Source organism: Apaloderma vittatum, unplaced genomic scaffold (assembly GCF_000703405.1).
Source record: "Apaloderma vittatum isolate BGI_N311 unplaced genomic scaffold, ASM70340v1 scaffold32778, whole genome shotgun sequence".
Classification (NCBI taxonomy): domain Eukaryota; kingdom Metazoa; phylum Chordata; class Aves; order Trogoniformes; family Trogonidae; genus Apaloderma; species Apaloderma vittatum.
Genome location: NW_009730765.1, coordinates 5229 through 17613, shown reverse-complemented (window position 1 = coordinate 17613; position 12385 = coordinate 5229). Strand labels below are relative to the sequence as shown.

The 12385-nt window shown below is 54.9% G+C and overlaps 1 protein-coding gene across 1 annotated transcript in view; it reads left to right on the top strand.

Annotated features, from left to right (window-relative positions):
- Window positions 1–9915, top strand: part of LOC104278062 (1-phosphatidylinositol 4,5-bisphosphate phosphodiesterase gamma-1-like) — a gene marked incomplete at its 5' end in the record, with an annotated part of 22719 nt that extends 12804 nt beyond the window's left edge. Inside the window, 17 exon segments of the mRNA XM_009874916.1 lie at window positions 106–185; window positions 188–305; window positions 783–902; window positions 1176–1356; window positions 1684–1761; window positions 2203–2306; window positions 2552–2648; window positions 2754–2826; window positions 3610–3767; window positions 4275–4371; window positions 4829–5053; window positions 5752–5900; window positions 7759–7873; window positions 8053–8214; window positions 8523–8611; window positions 9144–9328; window positions 9690–9915. Coding sequence (XP_009873218.1) covers window positions 106–185; window positions 188–305; window positions 783–902; window positions 1176–1356; window positions 1684–1761; window positions 2203–2306; window positions 2552–2648; window positions 2754–2826; window positions 3610–3767; window positions 4275–4371; window positions 4829–5053; window positions 5752–5900; window positions 7759–7873; window positions 8053–8214; window positions 8523–8611; window positions 9144–9328; window positions 9690–9732 — 2074 coding nt within the window.
- Between the last annotated feature and the right edge of the window lie 2470 nt (window positions 9916–12385).

The following is a 12385-nucleotide window of genomic DNA, read 5'->3' as shown; positions in this document are numbered from 1 at the left end:
GGGACTCCCATGGAGAAGGAATGTCATGTCCAAGCTGGAGCTGTGTCTGAGGCAGATGCAAAATCTCCACAGACAACCTTGTTTTACGCCCTCCCTCTTCCGCAGGCGCAACGGGAAGGTGCAGCACTGCCGGATCCACTCTCGGCAGGATGCTGGCAGCCCCAAGTTCTTCCTGACGGGGAACCTGGGGTCGCCAGCCTCTACGACCTCATCACCCACTACCAGGAGGTGCCGCTGAGGTGCAACGAGTTTGAGATGAGGCTGACAGAGCCAGTGCCACAGACCAACGCCCATGAGAGCAAAGAGTAAGCGCATGTTTGGGAAGAGTGGGTTGTGTCCACTGGGCAGCTGGGACCCCGTGGGAAACCCTCCCAGGTCTTCCTTCCTTCCTTCCTTCTTTCCTTCCTTCCTTCCTTCCTTCCGTCTGTCCATCCTTGCTGGGGCTCTCTGGTCTCCAGTTGCTTGCCATGGGGCTCTTCGTGTCAGAGCAGCCACGTTGGCCAGCTTTGTTGTTGGTGGAGCTGATTGTCTTGGAAGATCAGTGTAAAGAAAGGAGGTACTGGGCTTGGCTGGGCTGCCCTTGTCCATCCAGTGGCGCCATTCTTGCTTGTTCTGCAGAAAGGAGAGGACTGCCCTGTGGCAGTGCTACATATATGATGATCTCTGCTCCCTGTCCTCCTTTTTGAGGATTCAGGGCAGCCTGTTGTGGGCTGGAGGGGAAGCCGTGGGATAAGCTGGATGTGGGGAGAACCTGTGCACAGTGACGCGTCTTTTCTGCAAAGGTGGTACCACGCCAACCTCACCCGGGCCCAAGCTGAGCACATGCTGATGCGAGTACCACGCGACGGAGCCTTCCTGGTGCGCAAGAGGAGTGAACCCAGCTCCTATGCCATCTCCTTCAGGTGCGTCCCTGGGCTGGGGTGCTGCAGGGCGTGAGAGAGCTGGAGAGGAGATGTGAACCCTCCCAGAGCTCTTCTCACTCCTGGATGGCCCTGGATAAGTCTTAGAGCCCCTTGGGAGCCTTCAGGACCCTACTTCTCCTCCCATCTTCTGGTAGGAGATGGCTGTGCTCAGCAGCCAGCCCAGGGGCACCTTTTGCTTGGAGGTTGTTATTTTGGCAGAGACCTTGTCTCGCCAGATGACAAGTGGCTCCTCTCTATCTTTCCACCTGCCAGGGCGGAAGGGAAGATCAAACACTGCCGAGTGCAGCAGGAGGGCCAAACCGTGCTGCTCGGCAACTCCGAGTTTGAGAGCCTGGTGGACTTGATCAGCTACTATGAAAAGCACCCACTGTACCGTAAGATGAAGCTGAGGTACCCCATCAATGAGGAAACACTGGAGAAGATCGGGACAGCGGTGAGTGTGGGTAGCTTTTGGAAGAGCTAAGCCAAAGGACGATGGACACGTCCATTTTGAGCTGGTGCCTTGAGGTGGTGGTGGGTGAGACATCTCTGTGCTTCACAGTCCGCACCTCTTGGGGCTTCAAGCCCTGTTGGCAACACTTACTGGCATGAGTGAGATGTATTGCTGCCACTCTGACCGAGTCCAGCAGGGAGTGTGGGCTTGGGTATCTGTCTGCTGTGTGCAGCAGCATCTTAGTCTTGTGCCTTCCCTGGGGCATTCTTCGTATCTCCCCCAAGGTAGGGGACGTGTTCAAAGGCCACTCACTGTTTGCTTCAACAGGAGCCAGACTACGGAGCCCTGTACGAGGGACGTCACCCCGGGTTCTATGTGGAAGCCAACCCCATGCCCACCTTCAAGGTATGCTTTCACTGCTTGGCATGAACCAACCTGCTGGCCCTGAGGGTTATTTGATACAGGATGCTGTTGGCCTTTGTGGCCACTTGGGCACACTGCTGACCATGCAGGGAGACATGCTCTTGGCTGAGCCTGCAGGTTCCCAGGCTGGGCTGCCTCTTGTTCTAAACTCTCCAAACCCATCAATGGCTCTGGCCTCAAGGAAGGTGGCTGTGTGGGGCCATATCAGACTTGTGACCTCTGGTGTGGTGTGAACGAGGGCCTTGATTTGTTCTGCAAGGGTCGCTAGGGTCTGGCAGCCTCTGGCAGCAGGGTTGGGTGCTACTGGCACATGATGTGCTTCACAGCCTCCCCAGCAAACTCCTCTGTGGTGGGAGGTGACCTGGGCTTGTTGTCCATGCGACCGTCTGCTGCCTGGCCTCACAGGATCCCTCCTCATTGCAGTGTGCAGTCAAAGCCCTGTTTGACTACAAGGCACAGCGGGAGGACGAGCTCACCTTCACCAAAAACGCCATCATCCAGAATGTGGAGAAACAGGAAGGAGGCTGGTGAGTCGGTCCTGAGCCTCCTTTTTCGCTCGGGAACACAGCCAAACCCTGATGTCACCATCCATGCAAAGGTGTGTCCCCTCTATGGCTGCGTCCATTTGGGGCTCGCCCACAGGCTTCACAGCCCCAAAGACTCACGAACCCTAAAAGGAGATGATGGAGGAGCTGCCTGTCCCCTGTAACCCCCAGTCAGGATGCTCTGGGATGCCATGGTGGGTGCTGACGCTGCCCCTTCCCTCTTCCAGGTGGAGAGGAGATTATGGCGGCAAGAAGCAGCTGTGGTTCCCCTCCAACTACGTAGAGGAAATTACTGGTCCCAGCAGCCTGGAGCCAGAGCGGGAGGTGAGCTTGTGCCTGAGCAGAGCAGGGAGGGCTGGTGGGAAGGCAGGCAAGTGCGCAGCCCCCCGCGCCATGCCCAGCATTGTCCTGCCTGTGCTTCGTTCCCAGGAGCAACTGGATGAGAACAGTCCCCTGGGAGACCTGCTCGGAGGAGTCCTGGATGTGCCCTCCTGCCAGATCGGTGAGTGCCGGGGGGGATGGAGGAGTCAGGGATGCTACAGGTCGTCTGGGCCAAAGGACTTTGGTCTCTGTCTGTCTCCAGGCACCCCTGTGCCTGTGACAAGTGAGCGCATGTCTGTAGTGTGTGGAGCTGTGCTCCGGCGATGCTCCTGGTGCAGAGGGTGCCTTGGGGTTTGGAGCTCAGGTGTGTCCCTGCAGCCTGAGTGCAGCGAAGGAGCTGCCCTGACAAGTCTTGATCCTGCTCTCAGGGGACACCCATGCCATGTGAAAGGTTGCTCAGATCGACTTTGTAGGCTCCTTCCTTTCTGTAAGGATTTGTCCTTCCTCACATTTGTGGGGTCCAGCTTTCCTGCCAGGCTGCTGCAGGCTCAGGCTCTTGGGTGCTGGCCAAGCTTCGTCTGGTCTGCAGGTCCCTGTTGTCCCTCAGCTCCCCGAAGCCACCCGCAGGATGTTGAGCTCCATGTGGCTGTGCCTGCCTGGGCACAGAGTGAAGAAGGTGCAGGAATGGAAGGAAGATGCAGGATTGGGAGGAAGAGAGCACTGCAAAGGCCCCATGAGGCTCCTCAGGCCCCTCAGGATACCTTGTGCATCCTCACCTGTCGCTTTCTGGGCTCTATCTGTAGCCTCCAATGACCACAAATGAGAGCTTCTCTTAGCTGAAAAGTGCCAGGGCAGCCATGGGAGTTCCTCAGTGTCTGTCCTCTCCCTTCCTCCCTCTGTGGTGTGAAGGACTTGGCTCAGCACCTGCTTATGACCTTGCTCTCTGCTCCTTCTCCCCACACAGCCATCCGCCCCGAGGGGAAGAACAACCGCCTCTTCGTCTTCTCCATTAGCATGGCCTCGATGTCGCGCCTGTCCCTTGATGTGGCAGCTGATACACATGAGGACTTGCTGGACTGGGTGAAAAAGATCCGGGAGGCAGCCCAGACAGCTGATGCACGGGTGAGTCTGGAGAGCCCTTGGCAGGAGAGACATCTCCTTTCCCAGGAGTCGAGGAGCAGGAGTGAGGGGGTGGTGAGATGGCAGCCTGCGACAATGGGCAGAGCAGTTATGAAGATGATAAAGCCAGAGTCATCTTTGACTCTGGGGGTCGTGGCCACATGTCGTGGCCTGAGAGGTTCAGGCTGGACATCTGGGAGGGTGTTGCAGCCTCAGGAGGTGAGGTGCTCCATCTGTGGAGGGTGACAAGCCTCAGCTACAAGGCGACAGCTGCCCTGTGCTCATTCTGGTGTCAGTCCTGCTCCAGGCAGGAGGTAGGACTCACCAAGGGCCCTTCTCATAGGGTACTCTTGTGGTGTCCCCCTGTGCAGACCTGCCAGTGGCTCCCACAGCATGGGCTGGAGTGGGCAGGCCAGGCCAGCACTGCTGTTGACTGCAGTTGGTGAGCTGGGTCATCCAACACTTTGCTTCCCACCTGGCCCTGACACCTCTCTTTCCTTCTCTTGGCAGCTTTCTGAAGGGAAGATGATGGAGAGGAGGAAGAAGATTGCCCTGGAGCTTTCAGAGCTGGTGGTCTATTGCCGACCTGTGCCCTTTGATGAAGAGAGTGAGCATCTGTCGGTCTGGTGACCACCGCAGGCAGTCACCGTGGCATTACAGACCTCGTAGTGTGCCCTGAGGTGCTGCTTCGGCTAGATCTCAGCAGAGGGCATGTGCCCCAAGCAAGCTGGAACCAGTTTACATTGGAGCTCTGAAACTGTCCTTCTCCAGAGGGTGGAAGTTCCCTTCCCCATCCCTCTGTTGCTGGAGTCTGTCACCATCCAGAGCAGCTGCTGAGGAAATGGGGCTGGGGAGCATCATGCCCAGTCACTGAAAGCGGTTTCAGTGCTTTCAGCCATCAGTGTTGGACACCTGGCAAACACCCGCCAGGGCAGAGCAGGGTCTGCACAACCTGATCATGGCTGAGCCAAGGGAGGAGAGGATGGTGTTAGGAAGGAGCCCGGGGTGGTTGGTGCCTGGAAAAGGAATGTGCTCCCGGCTTATGCTGTGCTGTCTCCTCCCAGAGATTGGCACAGAGAGGGCCTGTTACCGAGATATGTCGTCCTTCCCTGAGACCAAGGCAGAAAAGTACGTCAACAAGATCAAAGGCAAGAAGTTCCTGCAGTACAACCGCCTGCAGCTCTCCCGCATCTACCCCAAGGGCCAGCGCCTCGACTCCTCCAACTACGACCCCCTGCCCATGTGGATCTGTGGCAGCCAGCTGGTAGCCCTCAACTTCCAGACTCCAGGTGAGAGGTGGGCAGGCTCCTTTGGTACCCTGTGCCTCCTCCCTGCCTGCAGCCCTGCTAACCTGGTCATAGCAAACGAGGTGTCTAGGAGGGATTCTGGGTCTAGAAAGGGGCTCAGCAGGGAGTGAGACCCTGCATTCATGTCCAGGCATGTGGTTGCTGCAGTGGGATGTGCTCTGGAGGGCTGGTTGGACCTGGGCTGAGCCAGTAGGTTGTGGTGTCCTGAGAACAAGGGGAAATGGAGCAGAAGCAGGGAGAGAGTGGGCAGGGGACATACCGAAGGGGATGGTGCAGCCCCAGCCCTGGGACACAGGCTGGTTGCAGAGTCAAGCTTGCTGCTCTGCTTACCTTTCCCCAGCTTCCACACCTGCTCCTGCCGTGCAGTCCAGCCTTCGCCTTTCCCGGGCCCTTGGCAAACTGCTGTGAACCTCTTTGGCTCACCAACCCTCCAGAAAACTACCTACCTCTTTTTCTCCTGCTGTTTTTCTCATTCCTTTTGTGAATTCAAGCATCTCACAGGGTGGTTTGGCAAACGCTAGAGCCAACACAAAGTGAGCTGAGAGGAGAGGGAGAAAAATAAGGGGGTGACCTGCGGAGCTCTGGGTAGTTGGGCAGATCTTGTACCAATAACCCTGGTGATCTGGCTTGCGGAAAGGGCACAGGGTCTTCTCCCTCCATCTCCTGCCTGTGCTCTTCAGACAAGCCCATGCAGATGAACCAGGCCTTGTTCATGTCCAGCGGCCAGTGTGGGTACGTCTTGCAGCCACCCAACATGCGGGATGACATCTTCGACCCCTTCGACAAGAGCACGCTGCGGGGTGTTGAGCCGCTCTCTATCTCCATTGAGGTGAGTACCTCATACCGGGTACCAAGCTTGGGATGATAGAATGGTTTTTCTGCATTCCTGGCCTCTGCAGCTGCTCCTCACCAAACCCTTCAGGCCCTGCCTAAGAGCTGTCCTGCAGCACAGGAGTGGAGAGCCCTCACTGAAGGGGGAGACCCATGGGTGCTGCTGAGGGAAGTGCCACCAACCTCCTGGGTGCCTGGAGAGGAGAAGCAGGAGCATCCCTCAGTGCTGTCCTTAGGACCCTCCTGCCCAGGGTCCAGGGCCAGCAGGTGGCATCCACGAGCTGTAGAGGTGGCACCTCTGTCCCCAGAGCTTGGCCAGGACTGCCCGAGCACAGGATGCCTCCCAGCTGGGTAGCATGAAAGCTGTGCCTCGTTCCCTCCTTGTCCCTGAGGTGCTCTGGGCTCAGCTTCCCTGTGTCCCCTTCCCTCTCAGGAAGATGCTGAAGGTTGGAGCAGACTCTTCAGCCCATTTCTATGTTGCACTGCTGGTGATAAGGGGATGGGGGGGCTGCTGGCGGGGGTGCTGGAGGATGGGCTGGGGATGCTCGTTGCATGTTTGTCTTCCTGGATGGTGGAATCGGGACTGGACCGTTCCTGTGTCAGCTTGTGGAGCCACATGACAAAAGCCCTGCAGGGGTCTGGGACAGCTGGCCAGACAAAGCTTCTGAAGGGACGGGAAGGCCATGGCTGTGCCAAGCCAGATGGTTCTCAGGCTTGGACCAATGGCTGTCCCGCTAGCATGCACAGCCATCCCGAGTGAGCTCAGAGCCGAGCTGACCATTTATCTGTGGGTTAGCAGTGTCCTCTCTGAGTCCCTTTGTCTCAAGAGTCCTTTGGGAGGAGGCAGCAGAGATCGTGCCTTTAGGTGCTCAGGGGTTTCTGACAACACACAAACTGCAGGTCCTCTAAGGCCACCTCTGTTTCAGAGTGATCCCACCTCAGAGAGACACTGCCCTGCTCAGGGAGGATACCCCATCATGTCCCCTCTGCACCATCACCCCTACCTCCACTGTCTCCCTAAAACATTCCTGTCTGTTTTCCAAACTCTTCCTGCATCTTGGGAGGCAGCTGCAACCAGCAAGTGTCAGGAGGCACCGTGCTGTTATCCTGTCACTGTCTCCTTTAAGAGATGGGCTCAGCATTTTGTCCTCTGGCAAAACTGCCCAATGTCCCCACCAAAGCCAGTTTTCACGGATGGAGAAGCCGTCTCGAGCCCAGCATGACTCAAAGCACATGATCCAGCGTTGGCAGCGCGTCCTTCCCCTGCAACAGCAGTGTGCCGACAGCACGCTGGAGCGACATATGGCCCCTGGCAAGAGGGAGCTGGGATTTCTTTCTCCTGCAAGGAAGCAGGTTGCATTTTAAGTTGAGCACAGACTGTTCTACGAGGAGGCAGAACAGCAGCAAAGAGCAGCTTCTTTTTGTCCTCAAGCCAAGGCAGGAGGGCTGAGAAGTTTCGGCAAAGAAAAGGTGTCCAGCGTAGCATTCCAGGCAGGGGAAGGTGACTCAGCTTGGCAGGCTGGGATAGGGATACTGGGGTCCCAGGTTTGGCTGTGCAGGCAGCAGACGGGAGCCTGGGGCAGTTCAGCTGCCTTTTCTAATGGTTTACAAGTCAAACTGGTGATTGGTAATGGCATAGCAGCTTCCAGGGGTGGGAGCTGTTTTTCTCTGACAGGCAGACTGCCCTGGGCTGGCTGTCAGCATCTCTTCTCTCCTCAGTTAGCAGAGCCAGGGTGATGTATTTGGAAAGAAAATGTCTTGGTATGCAAATGTGTTTTGCTTTCTCTCTTTTTTTTTTTTTTTTTTTTTTCCCCTTTTACTCCCATTTCTTACCAAGTCTCTCCTGTTCTGCCCAGGTCCTGGGGGCCCGGCACCTTCCCAAAAATGGAAGGGGAATCGTTTGTCCTTTTGTGGAGGTAGAGGTGTCTGGCGCTGAGTACGACAATGCCAAGCAGAAAACTGAGATCGTGGGTGAGTGGGTCAGTGAAGGGAGAGGGAGGCACCCTAATGCCCAGCTGTGGTGTGAGCCAGGGCGCTGCACCAGAGCCTGGCCCCAGGGTGGGACCTGGCCCTGCCTGGGCTTGGCATCAGCTGTGGGTGGGCATGGGCTCAGCAGGGGCTGCCCGTTGACAGTGGTGTTTTGTGACCAGCGGACAATGGCCTCAACCCTCTCTGGACCCCGAAGCAGTTCCACTTTCAGGTCAGCAACCCAGACTTTGCCTTCCTCCGCTTCGTGGTGTATGAGGAGGACATGTTCAGCGATGAGAACTTCCTGGCTCAGGCCACCTTCTTGGTGAAAGGCTTAAAGACAGGTAAAGCACTGGAGAAAGTGTATGGGGGCACAATGTCATGGTGGTCCTTCCCAGTTTGCTAATTGCATCATTAGCCAGGGAGATGCTGAGTCTCATGGGAGGATGCTGTCAGTCCCCAGGCTGGCTTAGTCCTTCCTGTCCCCATGCCAGGTCACATCCCTCACCAGGTGAAGGAAAAACATCCCTTAGGGCTGACTACTACTTGTGGGAGCTGGGGAGGTTGGAGAAGACCCCCTTGAGTTCTGTGCCAGGGGACTGATACATCACTGCTGGTGCTGTGAGTGATGCCAGGGCTCTCTCTGCTGCAGGTTTCCGTGCTGTGCCCTTGAAGAACAACTACAGCGAGAACCTGGAGCTGGCCTCCCTGCTCGTCAAGATAGACATTTTCCCTAGCAAGGTGAGGCTGGGTCACACACGAGAAGGTGCAGGAGCGAAGGCAGTGAGCCCTGCCTCGCTCTGCCCACTGTCCTGCGCTGCTGGTGGGATGCACGGGGGGCCTGGCAGGGTGGGAAGCACTGGGGAATTTCAGGCAGGCTCCTGCCTGGGCTGCATTCGACTTGCCTGGATATCCCTTCAGCAAAACTGAAGGAGGCAGATTTGCTCTGTCCCAGTTCCTCTCTGCACTCTGGGGAATTTATAGCTCAGTATCACAGAGCCTCGCTGGCCCGGGGCTGTCCGTGTTGGCATAAGCAGAGGGAAGGGCTCTTTTAGAGACATATGTTTCTTTTATTCCTTCATTTAAAATGATGCTGGTGGGAGACAGTGATTGCTGTTAAAGAGAGCGCAGCTGTATGTCACAAACCCCGGGACCCGTTGGACATGCTGCAGGGCCCTGCACCAGGACTGCCTTTACTACAAGACACATGGTTTGGAATCCCAAGCCCTTTACTGCTGTATTTTTTTATACTTTTTTTCTCTGATCCAAGCAGGAGAATGGTGAAATAAACCTCTTCAATGCTTCAGCCCTACGGGAACGATCAGGGGATGCTTCCAGTCAGCTGCTGGCGAGCAGGGGCAGAGAGGGGTCCTTCGAGTCGCGGTACCAGCAGCCCTTTGAGGATTTCCGTGTGTCGCAGGAGCAGCTCGCGGATCACTTTGAGAGCCGGGAGCGGAGGTAGGCCAGCGCTTGTGAGCAATTCCCAGCAGGAGAACCCCCCTCCTGCCTTGAGTCTCCGTGGTGGTGGCAGGTAAACGTAGCCTCCAACTAACCCAGGGTACAGCTGCAGTCTTGGTTGCTGTTTGGAAACCCCAAATCTCAGCATGAGGGTTGTGCCAGCCCTTGGGGGGAGCCGCTGCTTTGGGGGGTCTGTGGGAGCAGGGTGGGACAAAGAGCTGCCACCCTGCAGCCCGGGGGCACTTTCCCCCAGCACGAGGCTGGGCTGAGCCCTCCTTTGCCTCCTTTGGGGCAGTTTTTGACACCCGAGAACTGCATTTGTTCATCCTGAGCCCTGTCCCCTCTCTGTGCCCCCCTGCAGGGTACTGCGGAGGACCCGGGTCAACGGGGACAACCGGCTGTAGCCCATCTCGGCGGGCGAAAGCACCTCCAGTGCTTGTGAGTCCCACAGCACGCTGTGAACTGGTTTCTATGGAAACGGCACTGCTATGGCCTACTTTCAGGCAGCTTTTCCAGTTTCTCTGCTGAAGTGTGTTCCAGTGGAGAACTAGAGAAAAAAAAAATATTGGGGAAAAAAAAGAAAAACAACCCCCAACCCTGAACACCCACCAACCTTCACCACCAAGCCCTTAATCAAGCGCATCGGTGCGTACAGCCTGCCAGCCACCGAGGTGAGAGACGAAGCTGTCTAGAACCGCAAGGAAAGAGACCTCAAAGAAAAAAAACAAAATGCAACCAGCTCTCTGCTCTCACTCTTCTGCCCGAGTTCCCTCAGATCCTGCTCCTGCACAGCTGCCAGAGCTGGGGAGCACGGTTGTACTTTGCTGGGTCCCTTCCCAGCAGACGGGGCAAGGCAGGGAGGACTTTAAGCGACGAAGGCAGCGAACATCTCCTGTCCTGGTGGCATCGCATCTACCTACCTGTATAGCCACTGCCTATTGGTCCAGTAGTGAAACTCTACATTTAAAAGGCCGCTCTAGCTTTAAATGACAATAAAGGTGTCAGTATTACCTGTGTGGTGGCTCAGGTGTCCGGCAGTTTATCAACCCTGCAGACCTAGTGGGTGCTGCGGGGGGGACACGGGGTGCAGCCCGGCTCTCTTCTGGCTTTAGGGAGGGAAATGGGCGGGGGGAAATAACCAGGAGCAGCACCAGGTTTAATGTCGTTTGTTCAAAAGGGTAAAATAAGTTTATGTGCTACAGCTGACCATGATTTTCTGAACCAGCCTGGGGAGGAACTGTGACTCCAGGCTGCAGGAGGACTCCTGGGGTGGAGGTTTCTGGGCTCTGGTTGTGCTTTTGAAACGAATGTGAGGTTTGTGACTGAGCACGCCGTGCTCCTGGACAAGCACACCTTCCCCCTGTGCGGGGCAGCTCTCACCATCAACCAGCCCTGGCACAGGGCAGCCCCTGGGCTTCCCCAGGTCGGTGTGCAATCAGCAGTCGACTCACGTTTGTCTTTTACGCTCTTTATTTAGGAACAACCAAAAATGTCTGGTTTCATTTCAACAAACTGTACAAGCAAGCTCTTCCCCTCGCCCACCCTCACATCCACATATACAAAAGGAAGGGAAACTTGCCATTCACTTCTCAGAAGTGGCATTGTTGCTACAGGGAGTTCTTGCCCTCAGAATAAGAGCAGGTAAAGTCCATAGCAGGTACAAGCTACCCTAGCCCTAGTAATAGCCACAGCCCACAATCACAGGCAGCTTCACTTTTTTGTTTTCTCTTTAAAACCTTTACCAAAAGTAAAAACTATTTCCTGTTTCACACGATTGCCAAGGTGACCATCTAAAATTGTGGTCTAAAAAAAAATAATCCCACTGGAATCCCCCACACCTCCCCAGTACAAAGACGGTTTACGCAGCAGAGCCCTTGCTCTGCTCCCTAGCTGCACGGCCACCCTTATGAAAGGTCCCATTGCAGCTACAATTACATTTTCCTTTGGATAAATCCAAGCAAAAATTCCAGGTCATTCAGCACCAGCATGATTTCTAAATAACAATAATTAAAAAAAAAAAAAAAAAGAGACCCCATTAGGCTGACTTTGTGGTCTGCTGAGAAACAAAGTGATCAACACGCTGTTCCCAAAGTCTCTCTTTTAGTGCAATGTTAGTATGTGCAAGGGGAAATCACAGCCACGTACCCATAACACCACCACGAGCCAGATGGGGCAGAGAGAAAGTGCAATTTTAGCAAGAAGTTTTTCTATGCCATGGATTCCTAGCCCAACCTTCACTAGCACCAGTAAGCAAGAGTCCTCCTAATATCACCTTCTGTCAGTACAGGGAAAAAGTGGCTTTAACTGTGCCATCAAAATATGGCCAACGTCAGCCAACAGAGCACTCTTTACTGGAACAGGCAAAATAACAAGAAAACAAAAATATAAATCACTGCTTAGGTAACAGAGCTCCCTTGCTCTGCTTTAAAGTTTTGTGATGCCAATCCAGCATTCCTGGCAGGGACCACTGCCAGTAAAACATACAGCAGAAACTAAACTTGCCAAAAAAAAAAATGTACAGCTTGCAAGTGTCTCATCCCCCACCTCCATTTGTAGCATTGCCTAATCTTACCCTGCTGGTTTTGTGATCGTCTGAGAAACTGCAACAGAGGTTACTGCAGTGAGCTGAATCGCATCAGGCTACCTGGCTGATTTGAAAAGAGTGAAGCCAGAATTACAAGCACTTTAAATACTATCGACTTGACAGGAAGGTGCAGCATCATGTTAACTTTCTAATTTGTGCCGAAGTGCTGAAAATCACGTTCTGACTCGCAGTGACCCAGCTTCCAAACATCACCTTCCCATCAGGCTGCCTCTGTTATCTGTCTAAGAGACGGCTGCAGGGAAGACAGAATACAACACTCCTAGCTGTAACTAGAAATTGTTACTTTTCATTAGAATTTTTTTTTTTAATAATATACCCAGCACTCTAAATGGAAAACCAGCCATCTACATCCTCCTGAAGAGACAGGACACCTAGCAAAAATTAACCAAGCAGGTAATTTTGCAGCTCCAGCTTCTGTGTGAGCGAGTTCTGTGCCCAGCTGTGAGCTGAGG